This window comes from Coloeus monedula (assembly GCF_965178545.1).
Source record: "Coloeus monedula genome assembly, chromosome: 20".
In the NCBI taxonomy this organism is placed as follows: domain Eukaryota; kingdom Metazoa; phylum Chordata; class Aves; order Passeriformes; family Corvidae; genus Coloeus; species Coloeus monedula.
In genome coordinates this window covers 3,648,034-3,663,707 of record NC_138800.1, presented here as the reverse complement: position 1 = coordinate 3,663,707, position 15,674 = coordinate 3,648,034, and the positions used below count along the sequence as shown (strand labels likewise).

The window sequence follows — 15,674 nt, the reverse complement described above, 5'->3', positions numbered from 1 at the left end:
AAACAGAAAGCAGGAACAAATAAAAATCAGAGTTTGGAATGATTTAAATGGTTCTTCAGCAAAGTTGCCTGCAAGAGCTGACCTGCTGGTGTACTTGACTTTTTTAGCATATGCAAAGCAAAGTAGGCCAAGAATCAGCAGAACCAACAGTATGGGGAAAACTGCAGGACCTGGAACTTTGTGCTAATTTCCTTTAAACCTTGAGGGATTCCATTAAAATGTGTCCTTCACAGTCTCTCAAAACTTATTCTACACTGGAAAATGCATCTAGTGAGAGCAAAGTGTTCACACCTGGTTGTCTCAGTCAGTTGGCTGATGCTTTTTTCAAAGGGTCCTGAGAAATCACAGTTTCTGCAATGGTTTCAGGGATAGGGACATGGGGTTGTGCTCGCCAAGAACCTCCAATCCAATGATGGATTTGAGTAAATTTTTGCTTAAGAATTGGTCCAAACCAAAGAGTGTAAGCCAAGACAGCCCATCGTGTTAAAGGGGTTGGATCTCACATGTTTCTGTAGGCATCACTGGAGGTGGAGATGCTGTTAGTGCTAGGTATCAATACCTGGACATGTTCATTCTGAAAAATCTGTCATCTGTTTGTTGCTTGGATTTAGGCTTTGCTTGTGGCTCAGCTGTGGCTGGGACACAGTAGCTTGTTACTACCTGTGAATATGCTTTGGTTCAGTGAATGCCAGCCCATATTCCAGCTGCATTTGGGAACCTGTGTGTGTCAAGAACCTTGCAGTGTTTCCACAGTTGCAAAAATACATTGTATTTCTCCCAATCCCTATTTTAGTGATTATGGCTGTGTTTGCACGTCTCAGGAAGGAAGCCGTGATAGTGCCTAATGCCAGAAATATTTGAGGCAAGTGCTGGTAAGTGTGTCCCACCTGACAGATCTGGAACAAAAAGCAACCATTTGCTTCCAACCCAGAGCTATCAAGGTTCTCAGGGAAACCAATTTGGAAGATACATTCTGGTGTAATGGTTTTGTAACAGGGATGAATGACCACTATTTCAGCCATATGAAGGGCCATGGACTCCTGTGGGCCTTACATCAGAGCCAAGGATGAAAAGAAGTGTTTTAACTCTGTCTTCTACCAGGCACTGGGAACATGGGGCTCTTCATGATCCCTGTGATTTATTTGAACATCAGTCTTTTTCTTTAAGGTCTGTTTTACAGCAGTGATGCATCTGCCGGATGGGGTTTGGTGAGTGAGCAACCTGATACCTTCCTCCCAATTGCATCCCAGATCCCTGCCATTAATCCAGTATTTATGACCAAGAAACTAAACTGAGGAGAATGTAAATCCCACCATTTGCATGTCATGTAATATTTTTACTTTGGGCAGGTCAATCAAACGAAAAGCCCTTCAGTTAGGGAGCCAAAATGCTGCTTTGTCTTAACTCAGTTTATTGTCAGGACCTGGTGGTGCTGCTTCATCACCCAGTGTCTTGTAATTACACTACCTAATGAGATGGAGAATGGGAATTGGGTTTGCTCTTTTTTTTGTGCTGCCCAAAAATGACTGAAAAGCAACAGAGGATTCCCTCAGGACTGCCACAGCTTTGGAGGCAGGAGAGTGATGGGAACCTGGATTTCAGACCCTGCAATTTTAGTGTTGAAAGGGAATTTCACGTTCAACATTTGCAAATAGCTCAGAAAACCTTGCCACAGATTTTTGTCCCTGTGAAGCGCAAAGCAGCTCTCTGGAAGAAGTGCCGTGGGAGTCTTGCTGTTTCCAGGGTGGTTTGGGTTTGTTTTTTATCTCCAGGTGCTTCACTTTAGAGCCTCTCTGTAGGTATGCAGTTGTTAAACACTTTAGTTGCTGATTGAAGGGTATGATGAGTGAAAAAGGAGTCTCTTACAGTCTTTATTTGTTATTTTTATGTACTAAGTAATAATATAAATCTCATAAAATAAGGATGCTTTAATCAGCCAGAATCTTAAGTGCATTCCCAAATAAAACTTTCCACATTCAATTAAGTGTGCCTGAACAGGCTGCCTGGGAAAACTATAGCCATTAAGAAATACTAGAGACAATCAAATGAAAGGTGAGTGGACTTTGCTTCATCTCCCTTGCTAATTTCTATATTTAAATATGTATTTTGGTCTCTTTCTGCTTGCTGTAGTCTCTTTTCTCCTTGCAGGGCTCTGAGTACCAGCTGAATTTTCCCAAAAGGGAATTGTTCAAAGGTGAGGTGTTTCGAGCTGACAATCAGTGGAACACTTAATGCATCCAAATGAGCTGAAGTTTGGAAGTGTTTGACAAAGTGTAAATGGATGCTGTAGAGGAATCAGATCTGCTTTAGAAGCTGTTGTATAAGTCCATCCTAAATGCAAAGGGTTTCAGTGTTGACCCTTGAGCAAATGATTAATCAAATGTACTAAGGTTTCAGTAACTCAGTAGCTTGCTGTTAAATCTTGGTATGGTGTAGCGGTTTCATCTGTAACACGGTTATAACTTCCAGCCAGCATACGTAGAATAAGTACATATGAATAAAACTAATGTGAATGTGTGAATAAAATCTGTGAACACTTGAAGGAAGGCCTGGGGCATTTGCACTTGAATTTTAGTGACCTGCTTGTCAGAGTTGATGGAAGGATCTTTGGGTGAGAGAAGCATCCTTTGCCAGACACAAATATTTAAACTTGCATACTTTCTATGCCAAGCAGGCTTAAGGGAAAAGGAGTGAAGAAAAACCTGGCTAGTGTGAATGCAGCAGAGACACAGCAAATGTGAGATGGTGTCTGCCATATGGATTTAACTGAATTTAAATAGCTTACCTTTGCCAAAGTGGCATCCTCACTCTAGAACTGCTTCTGTCCCCACAGAGCCCGTAGTGCTGCTTTGGTGGATATTGATACCTGATAGGAGGTGTAAAGATGGAGCCAGACTCTTCTCAAAGGTCCCCAGTGAAAAGATGAGGCAAGGGGCACAAACTAAAATACTGGAAATTCCACTTAAACATAAGAAGAAACAATTTTACTTTGAGGTTGGTCCAACACTGCAACAGGTTGTCCAGCGTGGTTGTGGCTCCTCCATCTTTGGAGGTACTCAAAACTCAATTGGACATTATCATGAGCAACCTGTTGTAGTTGATCCTCCTGTGACCAGGGGACACGGACCAGACTATCTCCAAAACTCCTTCCAGTCTCAGCTATTCTCTTATTCTGGGAGTGCTTGCAAGGAGAAGAGCAGTTTGAAAATGTTGATGGAAGATGGACTTAGCATCAAGAGTTCAATTTGAAGGGAGGAAACTGTAGAACTTTAATAGAATCCAGTGGTGATGGAAGTTCTGGGAAATGTTGTGTGCAGTAGTGACTGACAAAGTATTTGTGATTGTAGGATGGGGAGTGAGAAGTAGGTATGGGTGAGTGACAGCACGCAATGAGGGAAGGAGGAATCTAAACCAAATCACTTCCCTGAAGTGGGACAAATGGCAGAAGAAGCAGCAGCTGCAGTGGGTCTGCCCAGGGCTGCCCTGTGTGGGGGACTCAGGGCTGATAAGGGGAGAACTCTTGGTCGAGGTGAGAAGGGTGGTTCATAGTTATATTTATCTGACAGGTAACTCTAGCATGAACTTCTAAGTGCACCTCTATCTCTACAGCAAACAGATAAACACTGATAACACTCAGCACTGACTCAGAGATGATGACCCATCAGTCTGTCTCCAACCAGTCTCCACCCAAGCATGTGTCCTGCTGGTCCCTTTGTACCACTCAGAGACTGAGCATAACCCACTCCTTTGGTTGTAGGAAATCCTGAAACCAGTGCTTAGCCAACCTCTGAGCATGGGGGAAAAGTACTGATCAACAAAACATCTGAGTGCACAGTTTTCCCCCCATGTTGGTTTGTATTTGGGTCTCTTGGCTGGCAATACCCGTGAGGGATTAGATAAGATTACTTGTCAATAAAGATATTCATCTTCCTTTGTTCCTGCTCAAAGATCTCCCCGATGGTAAGGCACCAAATGGCCAAAATTTGGAATAAATATTCAGTTACTTAAAAGTCTGGGCTGGACTTGACAGGAAGACATGTTCTTCAGGATCAGCATGGAACAATTCACCAGTACTATGTAGCCCCTCCCTGGCTCTTTGAAATATTTCTTCTGCTTTTATTAGAAAAGAGTTAGAACCATTGATGTTTGAAAAGTTGAGGTATTTGACTTTGAGTTTTGTGTCTAGATTTGACATAGAATTCCCATCAAGTATTTGGGCCCAGGACTCGTATCCACCAATGGAAGCCAGGTGCTTTGGTTATATATATGCAAAATTCATAAATCTTTAGGGGTGCACAAAGTTGGAAGATGTATTTAGACTTATCTGCTCTGCTATGGCCTTTGTCATCCAGCCAGGCACAGAATGGAATTTGAAACATCAACATCATTGTTTAATGTCAGCTTGTCTCTCATGCTATGTCAATGTCCTTGTTTGACTTGAAACTTTCAGATTCTTCAAGGTGACCCCTCATTCCTGGGAGGGCTGAGAGAACTGGAGCGTTTAGTGTTTAAACAAATATGTAATGTCATTCCAGTGCTCAACTCTTCAGTGACTCTCAGCTAATGAGCTGGAATTTGTACTGTGAGTGTGCAGGAGTCAATGCTCTTCGTCACCACCCCGATACTCAGAGCAGGTTCCTGGTTTGGCTTACCTCATGGTTAATGGTGCATCTTCTGGCAAAAGGTGTGGTGTGTCATCATTAACCATTTAAATCTTGCAAAGTGCTGGGAAAACTTACTGGAGTGGAGGAGGAAGTGGTGTTTGCCTGGCCATAAGATGCAGGGTCTGCTCAAGGAGGGCAAATTCTTGCATGTGAGTGTAGCTGTCAAAGGGAACCTCTGTTGTGCAGCCCTTGAATCGGTGTTTGAGCCCTATGGGGTTTACTTTGTTCCACTGGCTCCTGCAGTATCTCAAATTTATCCAACTTCACTTGTGACTGCTGTGCTACCCTGGCTGCCTAGTGCAAGGCTTAGCCAGCTGGAGAAATCCAGGAGTGTAACTCAGGGAAATTTAGTCAATCCCAATGCTTTCTTCTCAGTTTATTGTCATTTCACCACATTTTAGTCTCTGTGTGGCAATCCCAGCTGCCCATGGTAGGAATGACTTCACGCACATCTTCTTTTAAAGGATGAAAACCCTGATTCTACTATATTCTTGATTTTTGCATCATGTTTATATAAGAAAAGAAGGAAAATATGGCAAAACTCAGCTCAAAGAGGAATTTAATGGTACTGAGTGCTCTTTTACAGCAGCTAAATGCAATATCCACAGGAGTTTAACTCAACATCCTCACACAGGGAAGGTACAGTTGCAGGTGCTATAAAAGGTCCTTCTTTTAAACCAGCAACAGCAGTTCTAAGCATGGTTTGCACTGGTGCTGTGCACATACAGGAATTTGTGACTCTGGAGTGACTCTGTCTGTGGGATCTCCTCAGTCCATGTGTCCCTCATCTGAAAGCAGCGTGTGTTCAGCTTCTTTTGAGACCTTTACAAGCTATTCCACATTCAAATGCAAATACTTAATAACCAAAGCTTAAGGATCATATGATTCTTTAGACAGTAAATCTGGTGGTTCAGAGTTGTACACATATTTGGCAGATTATAGGTTTACCACTGGCAGATAATCTTTTAAAGACCTGTGGCTTTACTCCTTTTGTTAACTAATTAAAAAAAGAGAAAGAACTTCAAGCTGTAATTAGACCTCTTAAGACACATATTACTCCCTGAATGGTCTATACAACTAGGATAAATGTATAATTAGGAGGTTTCACCAAACATGATTAAAGCCAGTCATGTGTCCTAGACCATCAAACATTTATGTGTGCAGGAGATTGAGAGTAAAGTCAGTATGAAGGTGTGAATAGAAACCACATCATACATTTTATCTGTTGGACCTGATGTTCTTAGAGGTCTTTTCCAACCTAAACAATTCAATGGTTCTGTACTATAAATATTTAACTCCAACCACAAAATCTTTTTTTCAGATGTAAATTCTGGAAGGATTGTGTCACATCCATAGCTTCTGGTGTTTGGTAACACTGGTGACAGTAAGGAGACCAGGTCCCTTGGACCCCATGATCTGTCACTGTTGTTGTCTGTGGCTTGCTGATAGTTTAAGAAATGTAGAAGGTGGTAGGTAGAGTTTTCTATTCCTTATTGGCACATCCCCAAGGCATAAGGACTTGTATCCCTTCTGAAACTCACTTCTATTTTGAGGAATGTGGTTTCTTTTGCTTTATGGCTAGAGAGTGTTTTTCCTTCTATACATTTAGGAGATGGGAAGAAGAGAGCAGGTCCATTGACCTTTTGTACCTCACATTCATAGGAATGAGTGCTTTCTCCATGCATTAATTTCTGGTGATGTCATCTCTTGAAGGGAAATTCCCAGGAAGGCTGTGGCAGTTCTGGGTCTCTGCAGCCACCATTCTTTCCATATGTTGATGGTTTATTGTGAACGGAATCTTCCCTGGCTTGTGTCTCACCAGCCACACAAGTTGGAGAAAGGGACTGGAAGCCTTTTTGCATTCTGAATTGCTCCCAGAGCTCATAGCAGTGACATTGTGTGGTTCAGGTGTCCCTTTCCAGTGTCACATCCAGGCAGGTGCCTTGGTGGCAGCGGAATCTTGGCACAGCCATGGAGCTGCACTTTGGGCTGACACACAGGCAAGGAGGGGGATTGATGCCATGCACTCATTCCAAAAAAACCATTTCATCTCTCCAAACCAGGAAGTGTTGGCAGGTCTCACGGAGGTGCAGACAGTCTCTGATATGACTGCTTTCCAAAATTAAAGACAAATTAATTGCTTGCTCTAATAGTGCCTTGTTTCAAAAAAACTTCAGGTTCAAGCATTTCATTTTAGAAAAACACTACTGAGGTGATAAATGTTGAGGTTGCTGGGCTTAACCTATGGGGAAGGAATTAGGTCAGGTCCTGAAAGCTGACTCACTTATTTTCAGTTTGCCTGCCAGAGACCTACTTGCACAGACGAACAAATTACAGAAGAGTTCCCAAGTCATATAGAAAGGAACAAGCTTCTTCAATATATATCAATTTCTACTTAGGGAACAGTGAAATTCAGTTAAAGTCTGAGCTGCCTGTTCTGCTTTTGAGCACAGACAGTATTGAACTGGTGTCAGCCCTTTTTGTCCCATTAAATTCCTGAGAACCTTGAGGTAGGACATAAATGGAAAAGCAGTGGGGCGAAAATCCAGTGCAGAGGAAATGGCAGAGGTGTCCTGCTACAGCTGTGGAGGAGAAGAGAGTTTCCTCAGCATGCGGAATATCTGACTTTGCCATGTGTTTGTGCAGGTTGTCATGTCCACATACACTTGGAGAGGAAAAGGGATGTTCCTATGGGTGCATGTGTATAAATGTACACAAAAAATAGCAGTTGTCTGTATTACATATGGAGTGGTTTTGGGACCAATTTCTGAGTGGTTCGTGAAATGCCTGTGGTCCAAATGAGCAGCAGCATAAGAATTTTAGAGTTGTTTTGTTGTTTCTGGTTTTCTTCTTATATGAAAAACAAAAAGACAAGGCCCATCATGGATGGGACCATTTTTTGTCATGGGGATCTCCCCAGCTGTCCCTCTTCAGAAACAACTAAAACATAAGTTTTGAGTGACTGATTAGAGATGGAAGATAGGGTGTCCCAGCTCATTTTAACAAATTAATTTTATCATATAAGTTCCAACAGGGTCCATACTAGCCAAAGATCCCAAAGAACTGGTAAGAAGAGGTATTAGCTCTTTAATCCTAGCTATAGAGCTCCAAAACCAGACACAGTATAAAACCGACCATAAATAATTCCCTAAATTATTTTAGATTTTTGTATGTTTAGCCTAGTTGTCACAACTTAATGGCTGCACGGTCCATAGTCTTTAATATTGATCTCAGAAGGGCAATATTATTGAGGTCGTTATGTGGATTATGCTTTTTAAGGTTGCTTTTATTCCCAGATTAAGTCAAAATCTCATGACTTAAGTTGGAATACCACTGCTTCAAAGAACATAGTTTAAATATTAAACAGATATTTGGAGTGTGTCAGCATGGAATAAGCCAGGGAGGAGGATTTGAGGAGGAACTGAGAGAGAAGAGTGAATGCAGATGATTTCTTTGTATTGAGCATCTGATTTCATGGTATTGATGAAACTGAGTCACTGTACCACAAAAGGAATACTTGATACAGTTTTCCTGCTTTGTGCAAGGATTGTAAGAGTAACCTTCTAACAACATTGTTTGGAGGAAATTCCTGTCCAGTGCGTTCACTGGGAGTGATACTGGTTGGTGAGCACAAAATTGTGTCATTTTTCTGTAAGTATTTCAAATTTGAGGGACATCCAGTGCATTTACAAACTTGTCATTCTCCAGGTGTAAGTAGCATTGTCCATGCTCATCCCAGGCAGGTGACTACTTTGCCTGTCACCCTCTGTGTGATCCAGATCTAAACCTGCTCAGAAACCACAGGCAGCCTCCAGTTCCCTGCTTTCTAATTCTGCATGACTAAGCCTTTCAGCACGTTATAAATACTGTTGCTCATTCCAAATACATTGGTTACCTGTGCACCAATGGCTGCCAGCATATTTCTGCAGTGGAGTGGTTGCGTGTTGGGTAATTGACATAAATTACAGCACTTGAGTCACAGTACTGCCCTTTCTGCTCACACCCACGTGTGTGAGTTACGTATGTGCAGCTTTGGGAGGTGTATGAATGCCAGCAGCACTGCACACACCCTGCCAGCAAACAAGGAACTTGTATTCCTGCAGAAAATGGGTATTACTCCAGAACTCACACCAAAATATGAGGAAGTGAAGAGTACACAAAAGTACTTTGTTTTTGTGGCTATTGGAATCCTCAAAATATTCTTTTCAACCAGGGCTTACAGTGAGGAAAACAATGCAAACACATCAGTGGTACATTTTGGTCTGCTGATGGATATATATGAGACTGAGGCATGTGGTTTGGTGTCTGCATGACATTTTCCATGTTTGTGAATGAGAGTTATACTTTAGCTTGGCTTTGCTGTAGGGCACAAAATCAGTCATTTTCCTTGACTTTTTCCTATCTGAAGAAGGAGAATCAGTAATTGCTAATTACTCCCAAAGCACTTTCATGTTTAAGGACATATCATAAGCATAGAATCATAGAATGGTTTGAGTTGAAAGGGACCTTAAAGCCCATCCAGTTCTACTCCCTGCCACAGGCAGGGACACCTTCCACTGTCCCAGGTTGCTCCAAGCCCCGTCCAACCTGGCCTTGGACACTTCCAGGGTTGGGGCAGCCACAGCTTCTCTGGGCAATCTGGGCCAGGGCTTCACCACCCTCACGGGGAATAATTTCTTCCTCATATCTAATTTAAACCTGCCTTCCTTCCATTTAAATCCCTGCTGTTCTTCTCACAAATGATCTATAGAGTAATGACAGTAAATTGAGGATTTGTAGAGGTTACATTTGTAGAAATAGATTTCCCTGTGCTTACAACTTTCTGCATTGACTGTTTCATTTCTGCCCCTGCAATTACTTGTGGGTGTAGCTCAAGCTGCTTAGATGGCTGAGAATTTGCTTGTGCTCATGTATCAGGTATTCAGGCATCAAAGCACTGTGTCTTAGCCTGCACTCAGCAGCACCCAGAAAACTGCAGGGGCAGTGAAGGAGCTTAGGTGGCAAATCAGGTCCTTGCAGTTCCCGAAAGTGCTGCTTGAGAGCCATTAAGAAAATTCTATTAGATAAACAATTCCTTTTTGTCCATTTTAGATGGTGTTGTGCTGAATGTGAAGTATATCCTCGTTCTGTGGCATTGCCCTTTACCCAGAAAGGCAGGTAGTTCCCTGGGCAGCTGAATGCCTCCTTCATGCCCCTGCCCTGGGTGGCTCCAAGTCATTCCCTGCAGGGCCTGCTTATCGAGCATACAAATGTTCCTGGCGTTCCCAGTAAAGCTCAGGTCTCCTCTGAGAGTTTTGGGGAGGTGTCTCTTGCTGTTCAAGGCAAGTGGAGTGAGATGGGTGCTTAGCACCTTTGAAAGATGACATTATTCCATAGTTTTTAATGAAGGAAGACATTTAGTTGGGGGGATTGCAGGTTCAACTCTTTCCCAGCCTTGAAGAGCCTTCAGGATTCCACAGTCAGAACCTGTCCTTGGCACGCTGGGGAGGGTGGGTTGTGCTTGGCAGGAGTTGCTGTTTCTGGATCCCAGAGCAGGGATTTTTACAATCACCCACCTCCCCAGACCTCTCCAACTCAGGCTTAGCAAGTGTGAGCTGGGACCTGGGAACAAACTGGGGGTCTTCTGCCTCTTTTAAAATATATTCTTGAGTGTCACTGAGTAAACGTTTTATTATTAGGTTTTTTTCATGCCTATAAATCTTCACCAAAAATATAGTCCCTTTCTTCTGGGCAAAAGACAAATGTGAAACAACTCTGAAGTTCTAAAAAATAAGCATATACAGGAGGATCATTTTCCAGTCACATGAATTTGTATTTCCTTGACTGTTGTCCAACCTGAATTTAACAAGCTGAGGGGGGACCTGCTGATGTTTATATTTCTTTTCTCAGTATTTCTGGCTCCTTGTTCTCTCACGGGGTTTGGTTGGCATCGGTGAAGCGAGTTACTCCACTATTGCACCAACCATCATCGGAGACCTGTTCACCAAGAACACGAGGACCCTTATGCTGTCTGTTTTCTACTTTGCAATTCCTCTGGGCAGGTAAGGTTCTTTAATCTGGTTTTGGCTTTTCTCTTAAATAAACTCACACAGATCTGAAATTGCTAATGATGATAGTTCTTGACTTTGGTTGGAACGGTTTAGACAGGAAAATATTGTGAGCAGTGACTAATTAGTTGCAGGAATTAGATTCTCTTTTGGCCCTGTTACCGGTTCATGTGTGACTTTTGGGAACTGATGGGAAGTTTGTTGTTGGTTTGTTTCGGTTTTTTTCCTACTTTTTTACAGCAATGGGGTGGAAATGGAATCAAAATACTTTAGCTGACTTTTTCTTTCAGTTGAGTTTCCTTATCAGCTCAACACAGTATCTGATTTTTGGGACAGGAGGGAATCTGTCATTATTTTTATTTTTTAAAATAGTGGCTGACCATCTATTGTGAGATTGTTGGCAGGCTGGCTTTGCATCATTTGTATACCAATTCCCAGAGCTGGACAACATCCTGTGCAAAAGGGGCATTATGGGTTCATTACCAGGAGGGAATACATGGGCAACATGTTCCAAACTCAGAGAAAATTTCTGGTAGTGCATTTTACAAGCTGGAACACTTACCCATGAGATAAAACTCGCAAACATCCATTTGTGAGGAGGAAGAGAGAAACAGATACTTAACTGGTGAAAAGAATATTTTGCCAAGAGGACCAAGGATTCCAGGTATTCACATAGAGAATTCAGTGAACTAGAAATTACAAATATTCCTCCTGTTGAGCCTGATTCTGGGACTTCATTATCTCAATATCCAGCAGCAGCATGGATTACAAGACCATGGTGGATAGGACAAGGGCTGTAACTGAAAGAGCTTTCAATTTGATGTTAGGAAAATATTCTTTCCCTGTGAGAGTGGGGAGGTCCTGGCACAGGTTGCCCAGAGAAGCTGGGGCTGCCCCATCTCTGGAAGTGTCCAAGGCCAGGTTGGACGGGGCTTGGAGCAACCTGGGATGGTGGCAGGTGTCCCTGCCCATGGCACGGGGTGGAACTGGATGGGTTTTAAGGTCTCTTATATCCCAAACCAGTCTGTGATGATTCACGGTTTGATTTGGGGCCTGTCTTGGTAAAATGTCCAGTTTTGGGGAGGTTGTAGCTGGCAACCTCCAAAGCTTAGCAGACTCTTCAGTAAGGGCGAGGGGTGGCTCATGGTTGCCCCACTGCAATCCTGGCAACTTTTAGCCAAGGCAATCTCAGCAACAAATGCAGCAGTTGTGAAAAAGGTTATTTACCTTCAGTTCATGTTGAGAGAAACGTGGCTATGCTCACCATCAGTCTCTTGTGATGCACCTTTTGTCTTACATGTGGCTGAAGGTCTCTCATCAAACTTCTTGCATGTTCTTCTTGGTTTTTCTTCCAAGCTAATAGAAAATGGTCTCTTCCTGCATAATTAGAACCAAGTACTATTAAGTGGCAAGAAAAAAAAATCTGGTGATGGAATATTATCTGTCCTTGAAGGGCACTTTTTAACTGAAAGCTTGAACATAAAATTGTTTAATATTCATATTAGCACAGAGAAAGGCCTGATGTAGAAATGAAATTGGGAAATAAATCTTGTTTGAGTTTTTGTTTCCATCCACTATAGATTGAAAGGTCAGCTATAAACTTCCAAATTTCCATCAGATTTGGACATTTTTAGATCAGCGGTGCTGGGTAGAGTCACGTACTAGTCACCATCTGCTTCAATCCCCATATTTCTTCCTGTAGGACAAGAGAGCTGAGGACACACAGTTGGTATGCCTCTCTTTGCCTTTGTCTAAGAACAGCTATGACTGTGGCACACTTAAAGCTCTGACCAACTCTCATCTTGGCCTTTCTTGCAGTGGCTTGGGATACATCACTGGGTCGAGTGTGAAGCAGGTTGCTGGAGACTGGCACTGGGCACTGCGGGTAAGTCCCTCTTAATGACACATCTTAATGAGAGTTGGTTGGTTGATTGGTGTTAGGAAGAGTTCCATCACACAATGGCTCAACCTGTTATTATATCTGGAAGGTAAAGTATTGGGAATTACATCTGTGGATGTTAAGTGCATGGCAGATGCACTCTCTAAGCAAAGGTATGTGGGCTTGGCTTGTGGGACTTGGTGTTTTCCCTGCTTAGGAGCAAGAATTTTCCAATCACTTTGTTATCAATAAATCAATCATGACTTCTTGATGGGGACAGGAAGACGAGACATTGGCCTTAAATCAACTCCACAGTCTTTCAGTCCCCTGCTGTCAAGAAACTCTGAGAATGGCTTCCTGCTTTGAGGAAAAAACACTTTGTTCCAGTTTCCGCTTGTTTTTCTGCCCTGAGACAGTCAGTTTCCTTCTATTTTAACCTCTTGGGACCCTGATAAATGGGCTGAAAAGACAATCCACTCCAATCACATACTCACAAACAGCTTCTGCACACAAAGATGTCTTGAAAGAGCTGAGAGGAAGTGGCCCAGCAGAACTGGTTTCTGACCTTTGGTGCTGTGGGTGGCACGTGAGGTGCATTCTTTGGCTCTGGCACTTCATGGAGACCATGAATCTCATGAAGCTCAAGCCAACACTGTTTATAACACCAGGTGAAGAAATACAGGGGTTCCCATCTGAAGCAAACATGCCCTCTGTGACACAGGCCATGCCCCAGGTAAGCAAAACTGGGAACATCACCATGAACAGTTCATATGTAGCTGGGAAAGTAGAGGGCAGTTTCCAGCTATGCACCTGGAGTGGAAAGTGGAGTAGCCTACATCTTCCCACCAAGAGGATGCTGCCTCATTAGACAGCAGAAATATTTAAGAGCAACATGAACTTTTGAACAGAGGCCAACACAAGGAGTGAGAGCCCCAAAGCCCCTCCTCTGGTCAGTGGGCTTTAACTGGAGCGTTCTTGGAAAGCCCAAACCTGTCTGTAAAACCCAAATGGTTAATTTGTGCAAAGAGATCATCACTAGGGACTTTTCAGATGGTGTCTTCACAGTTACCCTGAGAAATCCAGAATATCTGCAAGACTGTATCCCTTACAAGTCATGATTTCCACTATAAATGACACATTGGTGCAGGATTCCCTGGCTGTACAAAATCTGGGGCATCTGATGAGCTGCACGCATCTCTGATGGTTGCTTTGGACACCATTGCTCAGTTTTTGTAGTCACACAGCACACAGAAAAAGCTTCCAGACATCAGGGTAAAGCAGCTTCCATCCCTATGACAATTACTGTGCTCTTGCAAGATGGGAATGATTCCCCAAGATGATGCTTCCCTCTATGATCTCCTGTGGGCTCCAAATCCAGAAGAGGTCAGGAATAATCCATACTTCAGTGGGCTGAAAAAGACAGAAGGACACGTGGGCAAGTGGCAGCTTTGTCCCTGGATCTAACAATAAAGCAAATGTTTCACTGGAGCGTTACTGAGTGTTCATGGATATTGTCTTGGTGGGTACTTAAGATAAAATTTTTTAGATAAAAATCAAAGAGACTTGAAATCATCTGGCTGTAGAAAAAACAGCATTTCCAATATTTTTTACCAGTGCTGTGTCTTGTGTTCAGCTGTCATAAGGATACTGTATCAGGCTTCAGTGTATTCCTGGATGAGGGATTTTCCTGGTTTTTAAGTTCTGAAATACTTTTGTCTTTCATTCCCTAGAAGGATTGTGTGTTTGTCATCTTTGGACATGAAACACTGCTCCATGTGTAAAGGCCATTCTCAGGTTAATAATGGAAGCATATTTTTTTTGGAACAGGAATTCATTTTTTAAATAGCATATCTAGATGAGATGATAGTTCAGTGAAATCCATGGTCCTGTTTTCCTGATGGAACTATTTTCCATTCTGACAATAATGGAATTTCAGTGTAAAAACAAGAATAGTTTTTATAGCTTGCAAAACACTGGGATCTTTGTATGTTTGCCTAGTGCTTGGGAGAAAGGATCGGATACTGGAAAACCAAGCCCTTGAATTTGTTGTTTTCCTATGTTCCAGCCTGAATTTTCTATTTTTCTTGGTCTGTTGTACTGAGGTAACCTGAGGAAGATGCCTGAAAATAGGAAGCCATTGTGGGTTAGCTGGAAGAGGGATGTATGTCAAGCAAGGATTTTCAAAGCCAGCATGTTCCCTACATCCAGAAATCTTTCAGCTGGTCTGATTGCCTTTTAAAGGTTTCTGCACTCACCTAGAAACCAGCTGATCTCTTAGTCCAGCTGGGAGTAGGTTTCCAAAGAGTTAAACATCACTGAAGAATCATGTCTGGATGAATCTTGGTACTTATTAACACAATGGGAGTGCCTTAATGAGAGTATTTTCAAAGCTGCATGTTTCCGGAGTGAGATAAGAGAGTCCAGGGAATGACATGGAGGAAGGAAAGGAGCAGATGCCTCGATGCTCACAGGTTCTGACTGGCTGTGAGGAACAGTCACTGAAACCAAACTGATGTGTTCTGCTTCTTCCTGACCAGTCAAAGCAAACCCTCCTGACTCCTGTGCTAATTCCCTGCTCCTTTCTTGCAGGTATCTCCACTCCTAGGAATGATAACAGGGACACTCATCTTGATATTTGTGCCTGCTGCTAAAAGAGGAAATGCTGAACAACTTGGGGGGCAGCTGAAGGCTCGAACTTCATGGTTGAGAGACATGAAAGCATTGATTAGAAAGTAAGAGCACTAGTAATAACCATGTTTTGCCTCTAATGTGTAATTGGAACATCCAATGGTCTGGATTTAGCATGGTGAGACTGGAAAGTGACGACATGCAGGGAGTTGCAGGAAGTTTAGTCTGTGGACCAAGGAAAGAAAATCACAGTTACATGAGGTATCGACTGCTGTGACAATGATGGATTCCAAGTTTTGCTCTAACCTTTCCAAGATTGACATCTAAGAAAAAGCCCGCTTTGTTTGGCTCATACTTCACACAAATCAGGGCTTTTGAAGTGTAGAAATTGCTGTGTTCCTGTATTAATTGTTGTGCCACTGTTGTTCAGACACTTAGATCCTTTTTCTTCTTTGA

At 42.6% G+C, this 15,674-nt stretch overlaps 1 protein-coding gene across 1 annotated transcript in view; it reads left to right on the top strand.

Moving 5' to 3' along the window:
• The window catches only part of LOC309580564 (sphingosine-1-phosphate transporter SPNS2-like), a 134,741-nt gene that overhangs the window by 72,354 nt on the left and 46,713 nt on the right, over positions 1–15,674 (top strand). The window contains exons 4-6 of the mRNA XM_082294628.1: positions 10,554–10,705; positions 12,530–12,596; positions 15,180–15,322. Of these exons, the coding sequence (XP_082150754.1) occupies positions 10,554–10,705; positions 12,530–12,596; positions 15,180–15,322 (362 nt within the window). The remainder of the gene's footprint in view (positions 1–10,553; positions 10,706–12,529; positions 12,597–15,179; positions 15,323–15,674) is intronic.